Source organism: Vigna umbellata, chromosome 1 (genome assembly GCF_029865625.1).
Source record: "Vigna umbellata cultivar VRB3 chromosome 1, Vumbellata_1.0, whole genome shotgun sequence".
Classification (NCBI taxonomy): Eukaryota; Viridiplantae; Streptophyta; class Magnoliopsida; order Fabales; family Fabaceae; genus Vigna; species Vigna umbellata.
Genome location: NC_142165.1, coordinates 1908933 through 1934675, shown reverse-complemented (window position 1 = coordinate 1934675; position 25743 = coordinate 1908933). Strand labels below are relative to the sequence as shown.

At 35.0% G+C, this 25743-nt stretch overlaps 1 protein-coding gene across 1 annotated transcript; it reads right to left on the bottom strand.

Annotated features, from left to right (window-relative positions):
* Nucleotides 1-4454: 4454 nt before the first annotated feature.
* LOC124830940 (flocculation protein (DUF1296)) lies at nt 4455-23014 on the bottom strand. The gene is made up of 11 exons (XM_047304808.2): nt 22573-23014; nt 20079-20122; nt 13993-14098; nt 13444-13570; nt 12911-13305; nt 12630-12812; nt 10868-11252; nt 10330-10627; nt 10075-10236; nt 5513-6001; nt 4455-5259 (listed from the first exon to the last, which is right to left on the bottom strand). Exons 1-11 carry the CDS (start codon nt 22733-22735, stop codon nt 4963-4965), a joined length of 2649 nt encoding a protein of 882 aa, XP_047160764.1. The 5' UTR covers nt 22736-23014; the 3' UTR covers nt 4455-4962.
* Between the last annotated feature and the right edge of the window lie 2729 nt (nt 23015-25743).

Below are 25743 nucleotides of genomic sequence, written 5' to 3'. Positions count from 1 at the left end.
GCGTATGTTTGCATAATTTCGTTTATTACTCAAAACACTTAAATAATTTTTACTTTATGTATGATTTTGGACAGTCAAATAGATTTTCAAGCAAGCACTTAATCGTTGGACAATGATTAACATTGTGTTCAGATGAGAAATTTCAACCATTTCAATAAATTGAAATATATAGTATTCGGATTATTTATAATTAAAGTTTTTTTTTAAATAGTTTGTTTAGATAAAGTAATTAAAATATTTTAGATTTTAATTTTTTTATTAGATTAAGTAATTTAATTTCTATTTTAAGGTAAATTTAACTTCATCTTTGAATATAAGTTGAGTTAACTCAATCTTTTATTTAGGACAACTTGTCTCAATTTCAAGGTAAACTCGACTCGATTTTCGACTTGTATCGACTAGATACTATCTTCGACTAGGGCTGGATTGACTTGAACTGGCTTGACTCTACACAGATCCATTCGACTCAACATTCAGTCCGAACCGACTCAACTTAACCTTCAGCCCTAGTTGACTTGGTTTGAGCTACAATCTCAATTGACTCAACTTGACCTTCGATTAAAGTTGGTTCAACTCAACTTTCTATTTTTGCCAAATAGGCTTAACCTTCAATTTATGCCAAATTAGCAAGAACCGATATGGTTCGACCTTTACTTTGAGTAAATTTTCGATTTTGGTCTATTTGACCTAATCATTGGCTTAAGCATAATTGACTTGACCTTTTACTTTAACTGAAGGTGAGTCAAGTGTAAAATAATCTAAAGGTCGATATGAGTTGACTTTTGAAACTTGTGAACTTTTTCATCATGACGATGGAAGAATATCACAACTTATGAAATTTCAATTTCTTTTTTTATTGAATTTTAGATTTTATTAATTTAATTATTTAAAATACTTTATTAAAAAAGTTAATTTTAATTTCTTTTCAATTTTTCCATCCAAACAAGTCATTTTACTTCAAAAAAATTTCAATTTCTCCAAAATAAATAAAATACTTTCTTCTATTGTCTCGTTCAAACACAACATTAGGAAATTAAGAGTCATTAAACATGGAAAAAAAATGTTGAGAGAGTGATTGGGTTAAGTGGTCCATAATTGAGCATAACTGCTTGATAATTTTCATGAAATTAAACAATGAATGTGATTTTGTAGAATATCAATATACCACTATTGTTAATTAAACTAGTGATTAAAGTATTTTTTTTCTTTTCAGTTATGTATACAATGTGTTAGTTTCATCAATATGGTGTCTTGGAAACTTTTTTCAAATTAGGCTTATTTATACAGGGAAATAATTTCTTATCAGAGAAAATGTGAGGCCTTGGAAAATTAAACCGTAAGTCATCTGTCTAATCAAATTAATGCACTGCTGAGTCACCTGTCTGCTCTCATTAATGCACCACGACACACATTCAGTCTCATTAAAAACGCACTCACACACTCTGACGCACGCCTGCCAAGTGTCTCTTTGGAACCTTCTGAATCTGTAGTGGAAAACAGGTGTCCGCATGAGAGTGCACGTCCGTTTGACCTTGGGAAGAAAACTAATTTTTCTGAAAACACTTCTCCCACTCTCTACAGGCACCTTCTTCTCCACCAAGACTCTCACCTTTCTTCTTCTCCAACTTCTCTCTAGAAATCCTTCAACTTCTCTCTACTGTTACTCACCCGTTTCTTCTCTGTTCAACGTTCAGAACCGTAGGAACGTTCCCTGCGTCGTGAGCTTCAATCTGAACCGAACAGATCCAAGTTCTGTAACCGGTAAGTCACTCGACTTTGGACGTTTGTTTCCGTGTTACATGCAAACTAAGATTCAGTTGCATGCAAGGGTATAAACTGAGTTCTCTGAGTTTTCTTTGGTTAGACTTAGTTGAAGAGCGTAAGAAAGATCGTGGAGGGTAGAAAGCCATAGTTGGGCAAGTCCAAGTTATACTATTAGACGTACACTGCTATCCAGGTAAGGGAAGCTTAGTAATTTAATTGATACTGGTATGTCGTATGCAAGCATGATATGAACTGAATGAATGAGATGTATGCTGGTTGAGTATGCATGAACGAACGTTGCTGTACTGAATGAATATAATATATGTTGGTTGAAATGTATGTTTATGGTTGATACGTATGAATATGAGATGATTTATTCCTTTGAAGTATGAGTGATTAATGTGAATCATATAAAGTTTGGAAATTGATATTGATATGAAGTATAAAGTATGAACTGATACGGTGAAAATTGATAATTGAACTAGATGAAAATCGTAAATATGAAATCCTTACTATGATAAAATACGTTAGTCATCGTACGGTCTTATACCGTTCGATTTCTAATCAATTGCTTAAAAAAAGGAATTCTTTCATTTGGAAAGAGTTCTGATCGAGAACGAGCGTCCCGTGAAATACTATGTTGAGCGTTCGGCTCAGCCTAGTGGTAACCTTATAATTTAAATTAAGTTATAATGTATTATCCCTTATACTTACAAACTTGTAGCGCTCGGTCTTACACTGAGCGTTCGTCCTCTTTAGTGCTCGGTCTTATACCAAGCGTTCGTCCTAAGTAGTGTTCGGTCTTATACCGAACGCTCGTCCTTACCGTTGATTTCTAAATGAGCGTAAATAGCGTTCGTCCAAATTATTAGTAAATGTATATTATCGCGTTCAGTCATTGACTGGCAGTCGATCCCTTTAAACAAATTGTTCTCAGTATAATTAATTATTTGTCTTGTTGTGTCTTTATTCATTTGGATTCGGCCTAGAGTCTTTGTACCTAAATTATTCTGAACATTGATTGTATATCTCTAAGAGTCGATTCATTCAACTGATTCGAGTAGCAGTGACGTTCGTCATATAAGTATGTGTCAACTTATTCTGTTTGGCAACGAGTCTGCTAAATCTAGTCTTTAGCGTTCGTCTTCGTTCTTCAGAAGTATGAACGTTCGTTATTTTATACTTTCAAAACTGAAGATAAAGATGATGATAAATTATAAGATGTTGAAGTGTGAACACTATATTGAATGGTTATACGATTATGGAATTTGAACAAGCGTTCCAGGGAGGAACGACTCTTACATATATTGAATATTAAATTTAGTAAAGTATGACTGTGGATAAGTTAAGACTTGCTGTCCATCTTTATGTTCCGTGAGTACTCATCCTCATGTAGAGGGAGTATGTCATGTGTGGGAACGGCAGGAGGTCCTTAGTCCATAAGTTAACATGGGCGACGTAAGAACGGACTATCCTCGAGTGGCAGCTGTTGAGTGTATCCCAGTTACTACATCACTCGGGTGCAAGGACGCTTGTAACTACACAGATTCATACAGTCCGGACGGTCGGTCTAGTATATATATAGATTTTGGATGATGTTATATGTTAAATTATGTGCTTGTGTGGAATGAAATGTTTATTGTATATGTTGATGTATAAATTAAATTACATAAGCTTACCCTTTCGTTTTCCTTGTGTTATCTATCGTATTTGTACGTTCGTCCTGTTATTGCAATGATCATCCGTGTGGATGTGAGCAGATGGAGGTGCGTCTCTTGAAGAAATGCTAGAAGAAGAAAATTTGGAAGACGCTAATTTGGTTGAAGTAGAAGTTAAAGCCGAGCCTTAGAGCGCTCGCTAGGTTTTCATTTTGTTAGTCTTTTAGTCTTACTTGGAACGTTCGGTTAAAGTTTTGTAAACCGTTCGTCTCTAAACTCCTGTTACTGCTGTATTTGTATGCAATTCTATACTTTAAGTCGTTCGGCTGTTTGAACCCCGTATCTTTATGTAAAGACTGCACTGTTTTACTGTTGAATGTAATTAATTCTGATTATGGTTATTACTGTATTTTGGGATGTTACAGAAAACATGATAAAAGAAAAAAAATAGTTTATTTATACATCCTTATAATAGATAAAATGAGCAAACTAATATTCAAGTAAAAGATAATATTTAATCGGTGTTTTCTGAAAGTTTCTAGTATTTTCCCTCTTTAATAAATCCATCAATATGAATTAGCGAAAGAAAAAAAAAATCAGGAGTTTAATCAATCCCCATTCAAATGCGTTCTTTATTAAACTCAATTCTAATAGGTATAAAAGCAGAAATGTTTTCACGTGAATATTTCGCAGTCCTACATCGACATTTTCTTTCCCAAATGTCACATTGATACATGGTAGGTAGAAATGTTCCAAATCATTTAATTTCACCATGACACCCATAGCTATGAGTACATTACTGAAGCAATGGACAGAATCCTACAAAACTTTGGATGCAATGCAAGTTCCAAACAATGGCATTCTTCAGATTTAGAATACAACATAGAATCCAGAATCTCTAGTATTAGAATGAGTTGCACAAGAGTTGCTTAGTCTTAAACAAACTTTTTTCTGTAAACCATGACATGACAAACAATATTAGTTAGATGAAAACAATTGACACTTTCACTTTGCCCATAGCAATACAACAGCTTAAGTAAATGATTTTCTTGCTATCAAAATTCACTTTACAGGTAAGACAAGGGGCACCAGAAAAGCTTTCCCCACCAACCTAAACCTTCCAAGCCCTATAAACCAAACTAAAAAGAAAGAATGGACATTTCTCATCATCACTCAACAATACTCTTAACAGAGTTCAAGGACCTCAACAAAAGATAGGGAAGGGAAAGCTTGGAGCTATGAAAAGGTATTAATGGTAACACAAAATAGCAGGAGTAAAAAAGAGAAGGCCTGCATATGTTTCTACCTCATCTAACTTTAACGGTCAATATCGGTTACAGGTGTCCTACCCTTCATATGTCCTCAATCCAAGCAATCAGAAGATCATATTGGCAAATTTTCCAGCTTTTTTACACTCAAATGTAGCCAATTGCCATGTTGTCCTCATAGAAATCCAACCATATTTTGGCATTCCTCAAAAATTTTCCCCAGATAGGACTCAATTATCTAATTTAGCTGTCAGGAAGACTGACTCCAGGCCTCAGTAATTGCTCGGCCAATTGATTTGTGCATGCTGAGGCTGCTGATAAACGTTTCCTCCAGGACCTACCATATCAACTCCTCCAGCCATTGTCTGGGATTGTTGTAGCAGTGGATGAACTGTTGCTGCCGTCACTGCTTGTGCAGGGTGATAGATGCCCGCAAAGGTGCCATGGCCAGCCTGAGTTGGGGCAAAAGTCACATGCTGACCCTGAGGTGGGAGGTTGTAGAATGTACTAGTAGGCATACTGGTAATGTCTCGGCCAGGTGCAGCCACCCATACTGCTGAACCTTCGGTCTGCAGTGGAAATTCAGAACATAATTATCATCTAGTCTCTAGGTCTTCAGGTACCAAAATTAAAGCACAAGTTTATTACAGTAGTAAACTGTGACATATGCTTTTCATAACTGTCTTGACCTGGGGTTAAACCAGCTATACTTAACTGAATTTCTATGTATATATGGTAGTTAGTCTGACAATTCAAATAAAAAGGTATTGAAGTTCTTAACCAAAAAAATAAACTTTGGTATAAGGGTTGAAATAAACTAACCTGCTGTCCACTGAGGTATACATTACTTTCCTTGAACTGAGATGAACCAAGATCTTCATTGGAGGTAGAATTCCCTGCAGCTGCTGCAGAATTATGATTGTAACCAGCAGCAGAGGAGCCATATACACCATAGGCACTTGGCATTACAAGGTGAGTTGGGTTTGCAGCATTTGCCCCGGGTTTGAATTGAGGAAGAGGATATTTCATTCCTGTAGGAGCCACAGCTGGGGGAGGGGGATATACAGAGCCGGCCTGTGGTTGTTGAGGAAATGCACCATTACCCAAAAATTGGTGGATTGCTGGAGGTGAGACGTAAAATGGTGAAAAATAGGGCCCATAAGGAATGTAATTAGGAGGGTAATGGGATATATGCACCCCACTGGGTCGGAAGACAGGGACAGGCTGTTGGGTAACAGCTATTGAGCTTTGCATCAGCCCGGCAGCTTGAGTCACAAGTGGTGCTGGACCTGCGCTGGACAAGACACCTCCCTGCAAATAAACATTAAAAGGCATAAAATTTTCATAACCTTTGCACCAATATAATGGTAAAAAACACAAATGTTTTCGAATTTAATAATTGGATATGTTGAAAGTCCCACGTTGAGTAAAAATAAGACCAATTTATAGTATATAAATAGGTGTATATCTCACCTTACAAGCCGGTCTTGTGAAATTAAGTTAAGTTTAAAATTCACTTCTTAACATGGTATTAGAGTCCAGTGAGGTTTGTTGTTTATTAGACATATTGTTCCACCCACTATTGGCCACTATCAAACCATCCATTAATGTTTAGTTCCACGCTATAGATGTATATACCTCGACTCGACTTGAGGAGAATGAGTTGGAAGTCCCACATGGACTAGAGAGAAGTCCAATTTATAATATATAAATAGATACAAACTTCACTTTACAACCTGGTTTTGTGGGGTTGAGTTAGACTTAAAGTCAACTTCTTAAAAGGGTGTGACTTTCTAAAGTGATACAATTTTCTTACATTGTTAAAAACAATATTTTAATAGTATTAGAACTATAAATTATGAAGTCAGTTTTTGCCAGCATCACCAGGAAAAGAAAACCCCGACTAATTTTTAGGTGTGAAGAAAAAGTAAATGGCCAACACAGAAAGAAGAGCCCTTGTTCAAATATAGACAACATAGATAAGAAGATGTACATAGTCAAATAAAAGCACAAGAATGTTGTATGCATACTAAATTGGTTAGCATGTCCGACATCAGCTATGGCCAAAACGATCTTCACAGGGCTTGGACAACCTCCCTGAGCTAGGTGTTGGGTTTGTCTTAGGCTTGATTCATTTCTAACATGATATCAAAGTATACCTAGTATTTATACAAGGTCAACTATAAATATCCAATCTTCCAAACTTCATGCTGTAGTTAATCAGTCCTGAATATGAGAAGGGTGTTAAGATGTCCCTAAATGGCTAAGAATATGGTGAAAACGGTGCTTACAATGCTTTGCAATCGTCCTAGCTTGAGCTAGCTTTTTGGGTTCAGTCAAGTTCAATTCATTTCTAATAAAACCATCTAACAAGTAACAGAAGCATCATTTTATAGCAGTCGAGGGCAAATGATTGCTCTAACTAATGTTTAAATTTAGGTTTAACTCAATCTTACAACACTAGTGTGGGTTGTCCTCCAACACAACCCACAATTAGAGATACGAAGGCAAACATTCAGTAATTCAACCGGATATTGGTTAGTTATCTGCTTTTTTCTTTTCCTGCTTTTCTGCCATGACTAGTGAGTTACTCCTGTAACCTCTTTTGAGCTTATATATGCTAAGAATTTATATTCTTTCTCATTTAGTGCAATAATAATCCATTCTCTTTTTGTTCATATTTTCTCTCATACTAAAAAATCAGATACAGTATCAGAGCTGTTTTGTCAGGATCCCCATAGACTATGAAAGACAAGAACCACAGCCAGTTTGAATATGATGCTCCTTTCCAATGGGGTAGATCTTCTACATGTCGAATGAAACATAATCAATGGATTTTGGCATGGCTGTGGTGAACACGGAAGCCTCTCCCAGATGACGAAAAACAATTTGGTAGTACATGGGTTTTTCAGGTAAAAGAAAATGTTGATGGAACTCTGCCAACAAATATAAAGCTAGATTAGTTGCCAAGGGATTTGATCAAGTTCACGGGTTTGATTTTCGTAAGACCTTTTATCTTGTTATCAAACCTATTACCATCAGAATTGTTCATATTGTTGCTTTATCCAATGGATGGGATTTGTTTCGTTTGGATATTAATAATCCCTTTCTCAATGGCACTCTTGAAGAAACTGCGTGTATGGTCCAACATCCTGGATTTGAGGCCTCACAAATCTCTGGTCTGCAGACTTAATACAGCCATTTATGGCCTAAAACAAGTAAATAGACAATGGTTTGACAAAATCGCCACAACTCTGTTGCAGCTTGGTTTCCGTTCCAGCATATGTAATCCTTCCCTATTTACATATCAGCGTATCTCTCATATTGTTCACCTATTGGTATATGTTGATGATATCATTGTCACTGTCACACAACCCTGTTTTTCACTCTTCTGAAAGAATTATAAATTTCTTACTCAATCCTGTCATGCTCTGCGACAATCAAAGAGTTGTTGCTATAGCACACAACCCTATTTTTCACTCTAGAACAAAGCACATGGAGATTGATGTTTTCTGAATTTATGATCAAGTGTTATCCGAAGTTTACCATATTCCTATCTTGGATCAATGGCCAGATATTCTTACCAAGCATCTTTCTTCTAACTGTTTTGAACTTCTCAGGCTCAAACTCAACGTTCAGGATTGTCTGTAAAAATCCTTCCCCTTGAGTTTAAGGGGGTATTAGAGATATAGATGTAAACATTCATTTTTCACTTGATGTTAGCTAGTTATCTTTTTTTTTCTCTTTTTGTTTTCTGCTTTTCTGCCATGATTAGTGTGTTTCTGCTGTAGCCTTTTCTTCAGCCTATATAGCTCAGCTTGTATCTTGTTTCTCATTTAGAGCAATCATAATCAATTCTCTTTCGGTTAGTCTTTACTATGTTTTCTCTCGTTCCAAAATCGTTGATACACACTAAAAAATTAACATCTCAAGTGTGAAAATTGAAGAACTTGACATCTATGGGCAGTCTGATATTTGTCAGCTAGAATAGGCTCCAATAGCATTTTAAATTGGATTTTGACTCAATAGTAAAAAATAGGAATATAAACTATATTTTAGTCATTTTACTAGCTCATGTGGGATGGGATCTCCAACAATTGTCTTTCCAATTTAGTGAGACGTCTTGTCAAGCACTATCGCTACCAAATGTTGAAGTTCTTAGGTGGGGGTTAACCATAACATAACATTAGTCATTTAGGCTTGATGACCATCTAGTGCTAAAGTTCAGTTTCTTTCGGGAGAATAGGATCACAATAGCCTGGGATACCATGTGAGAGGAGTTCAAGATTTTAGGTCACTTAGCAGCGGAATAGTACCAGGATGAAGTGATATAAGATGGTGATACTCTATTACTATGTCAAGCACCAATTTTCCAAAGGCTAAAGTACCAGGAGACAGCTTGTGAATAATGACATCCTATTCTTAACATTTCCTAACTTCACTCCCACTCTGATTAATTTCATCATACAAGTAATATTAAATTAAGAGTTTGGCAGAAAATATAGAAATAAGCAGGTTCTACTTTGCCAACTTCCGTTCCTCTATTCACAATTTTTTCCTGACTTCACGCCTATGCCTATGATCAATTCAATTCCACCTTTAAAATCATTTTAATTGACTATAGGAGGAAATTGTGCAAATGAACAGGAAATGTAAAGCATAGCATAAGAGGTACATGCAAGAAAATTCCGATGAATCAAATATAGAAGCCCAAACCTACTCTCTAATTTTAAGATTCACCAAACCTAAAAAGTGTTTGAATAAATGATCAAATATTTGCACTTGTTAGAGATCCCACATCACCTAGGAATAAGGTTAGATTATAATATGTAAATGAGGTGCAATCTTTAGGTTCAATTAGGCATAAACCCATATCAAAATCATTTGGAGCTTATCCCACTCAAGTTCTTTGGGACTATTATGCCAACATCAGTGGGCTCCTATTAGACCACCTATAAATATCAAATCCCACGTTCCAGATGTTCATTTCGCAGCATCAAGGAGCGTGTTGGAGATCTCATATCCACTAGGAACAAAGTCAGATTATAATATATAAATGAAGAGCAATCCTCATCTTACAAACTGGTTTTGTAAGGTTAAGTTAGACATAAAACTATTTACTAAAATATCAATTGAGAAATGGATGCTATCGAGCACATACTTTACATAATATCAATTAAGAAAATAACATTATTTGTATGAAATTCTGAGTAATCAGACTATGGTACTAAATGTGCATAAAATAGATACACGATTACAAATGAAATCCAAGTAATACAGGTAGTGTGCAATAAAAAACAGGATTTTCCAAATTTGAAGCATAAGTCAACATTTTATATGAATGTTCAGAAATTAATTTGAATAGCAACAAAATCAGTGCAAACCTCTTGAGGAGATTGAGAAGTTGGAGCCGGAAGCACTGTAACATTGCCATTGTACTTGGTGTTCGTCCCAGCAGAAGAAAAAGGAGAAAGCCGACCATCACTATCAGCACCTGTGCGGTAAAACTGGGCATAGTAACTAGTTGGATCCAATTGTTGATGAACCTATAGTAAGATAACAATCAAGCTTTTTAAGAAACAAAAAAGGCATAATAAATTAAACAGTGAACAAAAATGTATACAAGTAAGTAGGCTCACGATAAAACTTGGAAGCCGGGAAGCATCACGTGTTTGAGACTCAGAATTGTCAAACGGTGTAAGTTGAGTACCCAACATTGGCGGCACAAAACCAAAACTGTAGTTCGGAGAAGTAAGCACCCCTGAGTACTGATGCCCTCCTGATGGCAAAGCAGTGTCTTGCTTGGACTCATTATACTCTTGAATAGCACTGGATGAGCCATCAACCTCAATGGATGACAACTTTTCGGCTCCATTAGTGGGTGATTGTGGCTGGTCAGGATAATCTCCAACTTCAGAATTAATCACAGCATTTTGACTGTCGGTTTAAATGAAAAGATTTGTCACAACAAAATGGATAAGTACTGAAAATTATGTCCAAATGTTTTCCACAAAAAACTAAAGACAATAGTGGTGAAAACTGAAACATAAGGTACTTGTTGTGGAGAAAAAACACAGCAAAAAGGATTGAAGTAATATCTAGGCTCTTATAAATATCATTATAACTCCAAAAGTGAATGGAAGGAAAATAATATTTAGGCTGGTCACTGGTAGGTACCTTGACTCCTGTTCCTCCACAGTTTCTTCAATAGTCTGAGAAGTTTCAGAAACGGGTGTAGAACTCTTTTCACTTTCCAGGCTACTAACATATGGTGTATTAACTCCAAAAGCAACTCCCAAACTTCCAAAGCTAAACTTGTTCTTTTCAGAATCAGGCACAATGATATGGTTTGGAAGTATAACATGTTGACGCTGCGGAAGATGAAAATCCTCCAGCTTCCTCTGAAGTTTTGAAGTAGCTTCTTCAGAGTTAAGGACACTAGATGCAGATTGTGGTTGCCCAATTGGGCCAACTGAAATAGGAGCCTCAGGCGCACTAGCAGGTCCAGAACCCTGATTATTCGAGTGTGTTGGTTTTGGTTTCCACTCCTTATTGGTACCAGCTGTTGGAAACAGAAACTAATTATAAATCTAGTGCAAGACAACCAAAAGTCTGTAACATACAAGTTAAATTCCCACCAAATGGGATCAAGTGCAATGAGTAATTGGCACCAGTGGGAGAAAAATTTAATCAATCATCAGAAAAGGCTACAGCAAGAAAAACTTTATAAGTAAGCTCACCACCACCAGCATATCCACACAAATCTATACAAATACGCATCTACTAATTTCTTGAAATTAAAACCGTACATGCAACAGAAAATACATCAGAATAGCAGGGTAATGAATAATGACAGTCTTTACAATCATGTAACAACTTCCACAACATAATATGTACAACAGTATGCATCACAGTGCCTGCAATGCGTAGGAGTTTTTCTTCATAAATGTAATCAAGCTACAATAATATCATGATAAAATTTCTAGAACATGAAGAACAACAAGCCTTGTCCCACAATATGAGGATAGCTATGTAGACCGAACAGTATGTGCCGCTTTAACATTTTTTTATGAGAAAAAACAACAGTTAAATAATTACTTCTAAATAAGTATGAAACTACTTACTCGACAAAACAAAAATATAAATCTCCAAAATTTCAATACTCGAGAGAATCAGACAGAAACTGTTAGCCTACATTGTAGAAACATGTTCTGATTTTTCAGTGTTTATTGACTTACAATCAATTAGAAGTAATCTTAGATGACAAAATAATTTGTGCCTAATAATTATTAAGTAATGATTCTAACTAAACAGAACAAATATAGTTTATATACATTCTAACATAAATATTAATATTCTAATGAATGTTATTAATGGTGGATGGCAAAGCCCAAATCATATCATAACAATATGTACCTCAATGCAGACTATGGGGGATGCATAGAATGACAGCAGCAATACAGAGTGATATTTACAAAAAAGTATAGTAAAAAACTGCGGAATAAAGATAAAAAAATCCACTTATCAGAGGTATAAGAGGAAGGAACAAGAAGTCAGAGAACATACGGTGCAGAGAGAACTGAGGCAGAAAAAATAGACTCAAAATACAGGAAGAGAGAAAATATCAGATCTTAGAATATAGAGGCAAAGAGAACTGAGAAAGAAAAGTGATCAACAGTCAAAGAGATGGAAACAAAAAAACAGCAACTTGGGAACAGTAAATTCATGCAAGAGAACCAAATTATCCATCCTACAGAGATGGGTCCCTTGCCAGAGGTGGCATATTTTGCTGGAGAAGATTGTGGGACCAGGAGGACAACAGCAACAGAAGAATAAACATAAGGCTCACTCATAAAACATGTATATGTGTTATGCATCTAATCCAAGGATTACGCATGATACAAAAATGTACTGTTTGAACAGCAGAGATATAAATTACCTTTTTGAGAGCCAATTAATTGTTGTGATCGCGTACTGTAATTAGAAGAAGGTCTACTAGTTGAAGGGCTACTATGAGTTACAATTGATGAAATGGGTGACATCTCAGCAACATGATTCTTTGCTGCTACCTGGGATTTGCCTTGAATCTTTCCTTGCACAGAAGAGCCACCACTCTCAGAAGCTGGCATAGGTTAACGGAGCAAAAATTCTTTGTTAATTAATTACATTGGAGAACCTTTAAACCAACACATTATGAAATAAAAAATTAAATATTCTAACCAGCAGTTAATTTGTTTTTGGCCGAGTTAACAACACTCGATTCCACCGGAGGGTGTTGGTTTCCCATTTCACGTTTAATTGCACCAGCCGCACCAGGAAACCATAAATCATCAGATGGAACCAGTACAGGGTCTGAAGAAGAGAAATAGGCAGCCGATGAAGATGCTGGTCCAGATCCTGGGTGGATACTGGAAGAAAGAATTGATCCGCTTCCAGAAGCAATTCCCGCAACTTTACCTGAACTATCAGAAGGAGAAGTACTGTTCAAATTATTTATATCACCAGAAGATGGACCCAATCTGTCTCCAGTTCCAGTAGATGAAGGGGAAGGACTTGAGCCACTAATAGTTCCAGAAATTACACTTGTTGGACCATTTGCATTAATGGGTACAGAGCTGAAAAGAACATGCATAGTTATTAGTTATATAATTTGAACCAAAAGCACAAGAATTTTAATTCAAATAGCAGTAAGATAATTAATAGAGAATAGTAATGATAGTTATCATCACAAGACAAAAATATTTAATTGTTACCTTGTTCCTGGATTTTTTTCTTTAGATGTTGTCTCTTGAGAACCTGCCATAGGTGGCACAACTTTCACACTGGCTTGATGAGTTCCATTATCTTTTCCTGTACCAGAATTCTTGCCACCACCAGCATCTGACAAAAGGTCCATAAAACACTATTAATTTAGGTGCACTGGATGGACAACATAATAATATCTATTTTGTTTTCAAATTGAGACTAGAATGCAGATATAACACCAATTTTTCATCTAAGGTACAAGGTATACAAATAAAGAAAATTTTCATCTAAGGTACAAGGTATAAATATAAAGGGCCAGGTAACAACTTTGAAGACATTCAGCATGACCATTAGTTTGAAATAATGTGACAGAAAACAGCCAGATGATATTACAAAATATTCAGATCAGACTCATCTACCCATTTATAATACTGCTAGAAATACAGAACCTAAAATAGTCAAAGCAAAAACTATTTTAGCTGACAACAGAAGGGGCTTATCTAACAGGAAAAATAAAGAAACCCTCAAATATATCGTAGTTGAGAATGGTTATTCACCATGCGATACATTATGAGGTGAAAAATTTGCCCGACCACCCCTAGCTCCGCGCCCTTGGGTGCCAGGCCTCCAGCGTGGCTCCACAGATTCTCTATTGTTAAGATTCTGTAAAATCATAAACAAGAATAGAGTTAGCAAAATACATTAAGTGATTAATAAATATTGAAAATAATTACAGTACAGGTAAATGAAAAGAGGCACAACACATAGCAAACAAGAGACAAACTCTAAAACACATAGAAGTATGCTCTCTCCTGCAATTGGGGAACAGAAGTCTTAAACAGGAATGTTTCAAACACAGAAGAAAAATGCTCCAACAAGATTGCTGCATAGCGGGAGTGTTTCAAACATATGTATGATTAGTACCGAGTAAATTCAATCAGTGCTCTAATTAAGGGGCTGATTCCTCTAGTGAATATAACATTAGCTAATAAAATTAAGTTGTAAATAGAGCACAATTTTGTGCCTGTAGCCCCACAAAATGCAGCCACCTTCATCATGGCCACTATTGCTTCAGCAGGCATAAAGCAGAATTTGACCGAGAAAATGTACCATTTAATGCTTTCAAGGATCTTAGGATTACGTCTCCTTATTATTTAATGGTCCCGGATATCCGTTCCCTTCACATTCACACGCCCCAATGTAGAACCTATACATACCATATCTAACAAATAAACAGCTCATCCAGCATGTTTTGGTGGCACAAAGCTGTTTCTTGCTTGTTTATGGCATTCCATCTCTGTTCTGACCAGTTTTCAGTGGTGCTGTCTGATCTTCATCTCTAGATGTTGAAAGAATTAATGACAAAACAAGTCAAGGAAGACTGCTCTGGTACCATGTGGAGAAAAGTGAAACCGAGAAGCCATATGATGAATACGATATGGTGTGTACACACACAGGTATCCTTATTTATAATAAAGAACAGATACAATAACAAGGAACAAAATCAAGATCTAATAAAGTGAAATGTTCAATAAGATATTTCCCTGTTGAATAATATCATGTCTTCCTTTTTAATGTAATTCAATCATATCTCTAACATAATCAAATCACATCTCTAACTCTCCCACTCAAGTTGGACCATATGTATTATATGAAACAAGCTCGTACAAAATGTCCTCAACAAAAGACCTTGAGAGACTTAGAGAACATGACAGTCAACTGGTTATTGGAGCTGTCAGTAAATAATAACAAAGCTAATAGATATTTCTCATAGACTTTCTACATGTCGAAGTGACAATCAATCTTCAATATTCCTTTCAACACTCCCGTTCAAGCTAAAGCATGTGTATAATGGTCAAGCTTGTTAAAATTGTCAGTGTCAGACAGAGGTCACAGTGGCTGCCAAAGAATAAAAATGGGTAGATGACATTGCAGCTGCTAAAAAGCAAAATATTGCTCAGTGTACACAGTGGCCTCCAGAAAGGAAAAATGATTAGAGGACCTGACGATTGCCAAAAAGAAAAAAAAAAAGCTCAGAGGATATGTTGGCTGCCAGAGAGCAAAATTGCTCAGAGGTCACAACGGCTGCCAAAAAGTAAAAGTGCACAACGGACACAGCGATTGTCAGCAAGAAAAAAGTGCTCAGGACATGACAACGACTGGAAGACCAAAAATGGTCAAAGGGTATAGCAACTATCAATGAGAAAAAATGCTCATCACACAAGGCAGTGCCAATGGTGGCGGGTTGCTGGCTAGAAAAAGCTCGTTAGAAAAACACTGGTGGTGAGCAATGACATTGGACAGAAAAAAATCCCCTGAAAATAAAATCTTCATAAAAACATAGCTAGTGACAAGTAATGCCAACCAAAAAAAGCTCAATGGAAAATTGTCTCCTGCGAACAGTACACTGGCAGTGAACAATGCATCGGACATGAACAGATACAGTAGGAAAAAACATACACTGGAAAATAAACAGTTTCTAAGACATTTACACCTATGAACAGTGAACAGGGATTTGGGTTTATTTCTCCTTAGACTCATGATACCTTGATGAAAGGAGTGGTGACAAAACAGATCAGGGAGGTTGGTATCACTCTGGTACCATGTTGAGAAGAGGGAAATGATGAATTCTGTGGTTGGTAAACACGGGTATTCTTATTTATAATAAAGAAGATATGCAATAACAAGAAACAAAATCAATATCTACACTAGCGGAAGACCCATCACTCTTTTGGCTAATTTCCAATTATTTCATCGTTGTTCTGGTTTACCCACAACTGTTTCAGCTCTGTTCTACTTCTCTGTTATGTCATCAACCTTGCCAGAATGAACACTACGAAGTAAAAAATATACTGAAACAAGCCAATGTAACGAAGAAAGTTGAGAAGGGGCATACTTTGATTGAGCCTCAACAAAATGAGGAGGAGGATTAGGAAGAGGTGAAAAAAAATTTGAATATTTGAAATGGAACAAGACTGGCAGCATCATGTGACCATATGTCATTACCAGACAAAGCCAAAAAATGCCAGTGACACCATGGATATTTTGTTATTAAAAAATAAACTGTCAAATTAGGAAATGCTAAGAGGAAAACAAGCATAAATTATGCTTGTAAAAAGGAGGCCAGAGCAAGAAGAACTCAGTATAGGAGGTGATTGCTTCACAGGAATAGAATTGATTTTATTGGAGTGTGCGTGCTCAAAGAACTTCGACTTAATGGATTAGGTTATTAGAAATTGTAGCTGACACCTACAAGGTTCCGAGCTGTCATGAGTGAGTTTATCTCCTCCTTATAAGAAAAGTTGGAGTATGTGAAGAAACTATTGAAGGGTCACTATGTACAGAGAAAATATGTTCAATTATTTCCATATGTAGACAGATAAGAAGAACAGAACCTTGATCAAATTTTGTGAATCATCCAACAGATTCTATGTAGGTGAAGAGCATTTATGTGGAACTCCAATTAGTCACCTCTTCCGTTGGGTATCTTAGTTCCAGCATGACTATCACTTTTCCAGTATATGCTAATTTCATTTGCCACTCTAATTTATAGTTGTCATTCATGGTTGCCAACTTTTCCATTGACAGACCCTATGTTTGCCACCTTTCAAATGCATTGGCCCTGACTGTTCCAAAAGCATTGGTTCCAACTTCTTCCCAGATGCATTAGACCCAACCCAACTTTGTTCTAGATGCACAGACCTCGGCTTAGTTCCAAATGCAATTGCTGCCTTTTCCCTATATGTTCTACCCCCGACCTTTTCTTAGAGGCAATGGTCCTGACCTTTTCCCCAAATGCACAGGCCTTTGCTTTTCCCAGATGCATTGGCCTTGACTTTTCTCAGATGCACTGGCCTATACTTTTACCTAGATACACTGATCCAGGTGTTTTCTCAGATGAATTGACCCCAGATTTTCCCCAGATGCAATAACCCTGATGGGTAACCTAAATGCCCTGGCCTCAACTTTTTCCATAATGCATTGGTCCTGGTTTTTCCCTAAATTCACTGTCCCCAACTAGTTGCTAGATGCACTAGCTCCAACTACTGCCAAAAGCATTGGTCCTAGTAATTCCTGCAATGACCCCAACTATTTTCTAAACTCACAAGTCCCAACTTTATTCCAAATGCAAAGGCCTCAACTTTGTCCCAAATCCCAGAGTTGTTTCTCCAACCATTTTTTTCAGTCAATTTTGATTTTTATGTTTTTAAACATTGAACTTGCAGGGCAGTGAATTATTTTCTTGTAACAAGCTAACGCTCAGTAAACATCCTCTTATGGAGGAGTGTAGAAAGACAGTAAATATCTAAAGATATTATCTTGATACTAGAGTATCTTTGATGATTTCTTAGGATTAGTTCTTTTATATTTTGATTTATTTCCTTGTGAAATGATTAGTTAGGATCTTTATAATTAGGAATATCTTATCAGAATCATATTTATTAGAATATGATTTTTAAGCATATCATGTATATAGAAATAAAATATCCTATAATCATTTGTATTTATTCTAATCAGCTAGTATAAAATGGAGTCTGTAGTGTAGTCCATACACAGTTTTCAGTATATTTTCCATCTATTTATCTCTCTTTCAACACAAGGGAAACAAAGCCGAGTACAAGGTAATTTTAGCTATAATTTGTATCATATATAAATGTCATCTTCAGCATTCGTTGAGCAAGTCATTATTTAAATACTCAATTCATCTATGACAATCCCAGAATTGAAAATTGTCCAATAGCTAAGAAGGGATATATAAATGCGCTAATAGGCTGTTTGCAAATGAACAGGAGGTGGATAGTACATCAAATCAATTGAAAAGGTACAAGAAAACAGAGGCAAAGGTAGCAATAAGACAAAGGACTACATTAGCTACTAGTGTGCAAAAGATATTTTTTTATAATTTTAATAATTACATGATGAAAATGGAAATGCTAATAAGTACTTGCACTGCATTTGAATGAAGGAGAAACTACAGAGAAAGCACTCCATATTTTGAAAATGTCACCATTAAACAGAGGGTTTAAATTATAGTTCATTAAAATATACACAGAACTGGTTCCTTTAAGCACAAATATAAATGTCAAATAACTACATTTTAAAAGGTTTCATATAATATAGTGAAATAACATTTTTTTTATTTGTAAAATATATTCATTCTAAAAAGAGAAAGAGGCTTGCTTTTTAATTAAGTATAAGAAGGTTCTTAAGGAAAACTTTGAGTCATGCGATGGATCTCTAAGACAAGATGGATGCTTTATTAATATTAAGAAAAAGGATTCAACACAATAAATAGAAGAGATTTGGTATCATTTAATAACAAAGATATGATACAAGAATAAATAAAAACATTCCTAATAATACAGATATAATCTAGATATTCTTGGTTATATAAAAGATCAACTTCTTATTTGAATAATTATAACTCTCTCGTTCAAGTTAGAGCATATAAGTCGTATGTGCACAGCTTGCTATAAGTATAATCGAGCCTCGGTTCTCACACAGACTTGGTGAATACATCAACCAATTGTTCATTAAAGTTGACAGATTTGGTGGCAATGTCTCTAGACTCCAATTTTTCTCTTATGAAATGACAATCCACCTCAATATGTATGGTTCTCTCATGAAAGACAAGATTAAATGCAATGTGTAATGTTGTTTAGCTCACATACAAGGTGTATTGGGAACATTCTTCAAATTTAAACGCTTTGAGGAATTGTTTTAGTTATATGAGCTAATGACTAATGTCATTGCCTTATGTTTTGCTTCTGCACTTGATCTCGCCACATTTAGTTTTCCACTTTTTCACGACATAAATTACCTCAAACAAGAACGTAGTACCCTAAAGTGGAGCATCCATTGCTTGGTGACCCTTCCCAATCGGTGTCAAAATATTCAACAATTTGAGAAATTCCTTTATCTTCATAAATGAGACCTTTTCCAAGACTCTTCTTAATATACTTTAAGATTCATACAAATGCATCTCAATGGTCTTGAAAATGAGAGTCTAAAAATAGACTTACTGCATTCACTACAAATTCAATGTCAGGGGAGTCACAATGAGGTAATTTACCTTACCAACTAACCTTGTGTATCTCTTAGACAATCATAATACAGTTCTCCTAGATCAGGTACAAGTTTGACACTTGGATCCATTGACGTGTCCACATGCTTAGCATTTATCATCCTTATTTCTTCTAGAATGTCAAGAGCATGTATTCTTTGAGATATAAAATCTCCAACACACACCCTCATGCTAAGGCAAGATACCTTGAACATGGGAATACAGGAGGGTGGCACAATAGATCCAAGAGATATTGCTAGAATAGGCCCGCCCTAATACTATGCTAAACTCTAGGGAAGAGAGAAACATTAAATTGAGACCATATGTCTCTGAGAAAGCACGGGTGCTTTATTTATATTGAGAAAGGAATCTATGCAATAAATAAAGGGCATTTGATATGCTCTAATAGCAAAGATATGATATGGGAATAATAAAACCATTCCTAATAATACATATAAAATCTACATAGTCTTCATTATGATCAGCTCCTTATTCTTATAATCAGAAAAATCAACAATCAACCATGCAAACCAATTAGTAATGCATTATTAAAGGACATTACTGACAAAAATATCTTACCTCCTTTCTTCGGTCTTTCTTTCTCTTGACCTCGTGAAATGTGTCTGTCAAATAAATCATTCATGTTAAGGTAAGAACAATAAGAATATATGGATCCATTAAAAGTTGACATCAGAAGTTCAGAACCAATATCATGCGTGCATGATAGGCAATAAAAAAGAAAAGAATTCAGGATTGATTCAACAACTCCAGAGATGCAAAAACACTGCCCGAGCTACTTCAACATGACATTACAAAACAACACATGAATGGAAACGTACCGTTACATGCAAGATGATGATAACATGAAACTTCACACTTCGACCAATAACAAAACGAGGAAACAATTAAAATAGCGTAAACTTAATTTCTAAACAGTGTTTCCAAAGATCAACACCACACATCTACAGGCCAATCAAATACATAAAAAATCAACCATTCATAAAAAATAAAACTGATAATAGTCTACAAAAAATATTCCCCACTTAATATTTACCCAACCCAATATGTAGACAAATAAAACAGACAAATAAAACAGACAAATAAGAACTTCAAACTTCACATAGCAATAAATTGATCCATTGAAACCACATGCTTTTAACATCAGACAGTCTCATGGACACTACTACATGCAATACCGTATAAGAACGTCTCTTGGCTGCTTCTAATTTCTAATCCTTGTTGCAATGAACTTCACTGCTGTGGCATGGGGCACAACTATAGTGTGGTTCAACAAGAATCATAGTTGCTTCTATTCCATAAGAAGCCAAATTTGTTGTTTTTAACTTAGTTATAACCCATCTTCACCAATGGGCTACACCAAATTACAAAGTCGAGATCCACTGAAACCAACGAATCACAGAATACGTAGCTCCAGTAACTGTTATCATTTTTACCCTCTTCCAACCTTGCTACGGCCATCAACCCTCCATTCCGTACTACACCCAGCTCAGTACCTTTGTTTCACATGCGGCCCTTTCCTTCAATGTAGAAGGTGAGACCACCTGAAGCTTTGTAATACAGGTGTCTCACTACTAGTCCGTTTTTCTTTGTTCTCTTATGTCTTTCTTTCTATTTGGAGGTGATTCACAAAATCCGTGGTTGTGATAAATAAGCTAAATATGATTTTAGTTTTAAATGTTATGCTTTCAAATAATAAAAAATTAGTTAATCTTGATCTTTTTCAACTGTAACTACTATTTTTATCTATTCCTACAATTTACCCTATTCCAGTTCCAAATAACTTATTTAAGTTTTAAACAGCTACAGCAATCAATTGTGTTAATTTACAATTTTTTAAAGTTTTTCATTCAGTCAACATTATTTGTTATAGCACTGAACTGTGATCTGCCACACAGTTTTCAAAGCCTGAAAAAGGAATAAAAATGCAAAAAAAGTTTTGCATCAACTGCAAGAAAATATTGCCTTAAGAACTATTTCCAAACTAGCCTTACACACAACAACAAACATGGAAAAACCATGTGAAGACTGAATCTGCAACAAACCAACAGCATTAATCCCATTAAGCATCCCAAAAAGGGGTTTAGATTCCAAATGAGCTTGTCAAGAAGGAAAGTCTACTTATCATAAGAATGAATAAGAAACTAGAAATAGGACATGCAGTAGCGAAGCACAAAGGTGAGATTTTAAGGCCAAAATAATACAATCTTGACTGCACAAAGAAAAAAAAACTACATTAATAGAATTAAAACCCACTGTCCTACCAAAGAATAAAATATCCTTTCATAAGAATCCAGTTTCAAGTCAACTTGAAACTATTAGCTGACAGAAACATAGCTCTGAAATGCCACCCACGTATTTGGAAAAAGAAAACTTGAGAAGAACGGCAATACATTACAGAAAACTCCGCAACACCACCAATTGCACAAATTATAGAAACCCGATATACAAAAGCAACCACTCACAACACACCCAAAACAAGTTCCCTGCTTAAATAACTCACATTTTGAACTCCACCCAACCAATCATCAAACGAAACGAAATAATAAATGAACTCAGATACAGTGACAGTGCAAGCTTAAAAACAACCAGATTAATGCATTAATAAAGAAGCCGACAGTGGAGTTGAACATGAATAAATGATATACTCTAAATCATTCTGACCCGAGCCAACCAAGTCCATAATCTAAACAAATTAACCAATTATATCGGAGTACAAAGTGAACGAACCCTTCAAAATTTCGTCAAAAAACTGAACTTTCTACAAGTCAAGCTAAAGGCCCTGAGAAACAAAAAGGGTTAATTGAAAAAAAAAAAAAATCCCTTCTTAGCCTAATAAAAATATCTCAACAGTGAAACCCCATCATGGCAAACACAATTATTCAAGGACCCCCATCCCACCTCATCACAAAGAAGGGGTAAAAATTAAAAATAAAAAATAAAACAAAGGAACCCCAGATGGGAAAACGCAAAGTCCAACACCCGGATCACACAAGCACAGATATTAAGATCAAGATCAAATCCGCAAAAGTTAAAGAGGGGAGAAAAACGATACCCTGAAGGAGAAGCTTCTGAGCGGTCTCGTTGGGATCCATGGAACATTCCTTGAGCATTGCATAGATGTCCTCTTCACTGTGATTGCCCGTGATCTCCTTGATGTTCTGGATCGTCCTCCTCACACTGGTCGGAATTGAAGCCCTAAACCCCGCACCGCTCATTTTCGCAACACAAAGTCACAAACTTTGCGAACACAGTATATGTGGGCAATGAAGAGAAGGGAGCTAAGAGGGGTCAGTGATTGATTGGGTGATGCAAAACAAAAGGGCACTAAATAAACATAGATAAAGAAAGAAAGAAAGAAAGAAAGAGAGATGTAAAGAGAGTTCAATGAGGATTGTGAGAGGGTATGTATGATCTATGGGGTTTGAATTGATCAATCTGAATTCTGAACTAGGAATATGGGGAAAGAAGGAACAAAACCAAAACCAAGTGTGTATGTAGGTGTATCTTTGTTTTTATTTATTTTATTTTTCAGTGACGGAAAGACTTTTTGGTTCCTCTTTTTCTCTTTATTTTCCTTCTACTTACCTTTTCTTTTCCCCTTATTTTCCTATGTGTTTTCCCCCTTTCTTTTCTTTTTATTTTATTATGCTCCTTCAGTTATTTTTGATTTAAAATTATTTTAAAAAAATTAGAAAATCATGATATAAACATTTATTTATTTGAATACATTTCTTTATAAACACTAAAATTATTTAGACAAATTTTTCCTAAAGAATTATAGAAAATGGAGTGAATTTCTTCACAATTTAAAATTATATTAATTTGTATAAGTTATCTCTGATTAGTTTTCTATATTTAATTTTTTTATCTTATATATAAATTAACTTACAAAAGAATTCATTTCATTATTTTTTTCCTCTTATCTTTAAGGAGAAAATTGTCTAAAACATCTTAAGACCTATTTAGATTAGTTTCTTTATATTACTTTTAAATGATAAAAATAACTAAAGAGTTCTCTGTATAAGTTAAAATTAACATATACAAGTTGAAACAAAAGTGTAGAGTAGCTATATAAAAATATAATTTTGTTTTTTTTAAAGTAAGTTCAATTTTATTTTGTTTAAATATTTGTGGAAAAAGGAAATATTTATAATAATTGCTTTTATCATGAGTATAAAAAATTATGTTTTAGAACTGATAATATATTTAAAATGGTCGTACTTAATTATTTTAATAATAAAATTTTAAGATATAAATAGAATTTTTATAAATCAGTTTTATTATTTTAAAAACACATCAACTCTTTAAAATATTTTTTTCTTTTAGAGCTCTCCTTCTTCTATCTAGATTTTTTAATGGTATGCTCATATGTTTGAAGATTGGAGCCCGCTAGGGTGATTCCTAGAGGCAAGCTTTTCACTTATACTCAGTCAGTTTCTCCAATAGAGTAAGTTGGTTTTCTGTTTCTTTTCTTGGTTTGGATGTTCTTCCTATGCATGTGAATCATCTTGGTTCACAAGTGGTGTCTAGATCTTCTATATGAGTCTTTGATGATTAGTGGTCCTAATAGTATGCCCTGATCATGTTTGTGTTGTTTATAAGAGCATATAGGGCTTCTTATGTGTCTAGAGGTGTTTTTATAATTCCCTGAGCATGTGTCTTGTAAGTAAGGGAAACTAATTGCATTATTCTTTTAACTAATAGATAACTTGTAATTACTGATGATATGTTTGTATGATAATTGGTTTGTATAATTGAGCTATCTAATGAAATATGATATGTTGAGTTGAGTTAAGATTGATTTGGTTTATATGCATTGTACTTTGAAATTGGTATGGTTGAAATTGCAATTGAGATGAATTAAATCATTGAATTATGTATAATTTAATAATTGGTATGTTTTAGCATGTATGATTGTGGTTAAAGTTATTTATAGGGCTGAAATGACATAAATATATAGAAATTAGGTTTTGCAAAGTTACGCAGACTCGCCAAGAAAGAATATACTCATTGGGCGAAGTCAAAGTAAGAGGGATACTGACATGGTAGTTGCTATGCGACACCGAAGTTAGAGAGTTCACTAACTTGAGAGTCGTTAGACTAGAATATACTCGTTGGGTGACTTTTATAAGAATTTATGTTTGTAAGTTCTAGTGATATTCTCGTTAGACAAGCTATTTGGTTGTTGGGCAAGTGTATTGTCAGGAATTATTCATTGATGGAGTATATATTCTAGATAAGCGAAAATATAAGATTTTTAACAGAACTTTCATACACATCTTATAACGTGTTTAATGTTTGTGATTATGTGAATATTAAAACAATGGTTGGTTTATAATATGATTTGAGAATGGTTGGTACAAATCCAAAGAGGATTAATGGTAATTAAAATAGTCTATGTATTAATATATGGATTTCGTATTAGAAGTTATTTTGTCGTTGTAATAATCATCCAATCTCAAGTAGAGAGATGTGATGTATGTGGTGAGAGGTGCAAGAGGTCCTAGTCTAGGGGCTTTACATTGACAAAAGATGGTGAACAAACTAACCTTGTGTATGGCAGCTGTTAAGATATCGGCAAGTATACCGAATCGTATCAAGTAATAATAAATGGTAAGACTAAGTATCGTTTCCCAAGAGACTCACGACACTAGACAATCATGTAATTACTTAACTAATTAAGACTTTGAAGAAAAATTTTAGAGTTTTAAATGTAAAAACAAGAAAGTAAATATGCATGCACTTTTGATCAATTGAAGAAAACACAATGATGAATGGATGATATTGAAAATATGAGATGAATATGTTGTTGGGGTTTAGATTTCACCTTGTTTACTCTCATGCATATATGAATTCGTCTTATTCATTAATGTTAATATCACTTTCTAAATTACTTAAAACCCGATGTCTTGATGAAGAAAACATATCCTTAATTACTATATCACAATGTCTTGTATCACTAGCAATTAATTCTGCATTACGCTTAGAAGTTTAAGATAACCAAAACTCATATCCTTATGTCTAGGCAATACTGTTTTTGGGATAAAATTCTCCAAATCTAGGTTTCCCCGTATGTGTCCATATCATGAAAACCAGTAATCATGTCATAATGAGTTAAACATAACAAGCATAGAGCAAAGAAGAATAATCCTAACAATTAATGAAAGAAGCATAAATAAATTGGAATCAATTCAAATACATGAGAGTTCACAAGCTTACATTA

Excerpts from the sequence above, each read along its gene's own strand:
- LOC124830940 (XM_047304808.2), bottom strand. The coding sequence starts at position 22,735 with ATGAGCGGTGCGGGGTTTAGGGCTTCAATTCCGACCAGTGTGAGGAGG. Across the intron at positions 14,099-20,078 it reads AGAAAGACCGAAGAAAGGAG|AATCTTAACAATAGAGAATC; the intron begins GTAAGATATTTT and ends ATGATTTTACAG. Across the intron at positions 10,628-10,867 it reads GTGGAGGAACAGGAGTCAAG|TCAAAATGCTGTGATTAATT; the intron begins GTACCTACCAGT and ends TTAAACCGACAG.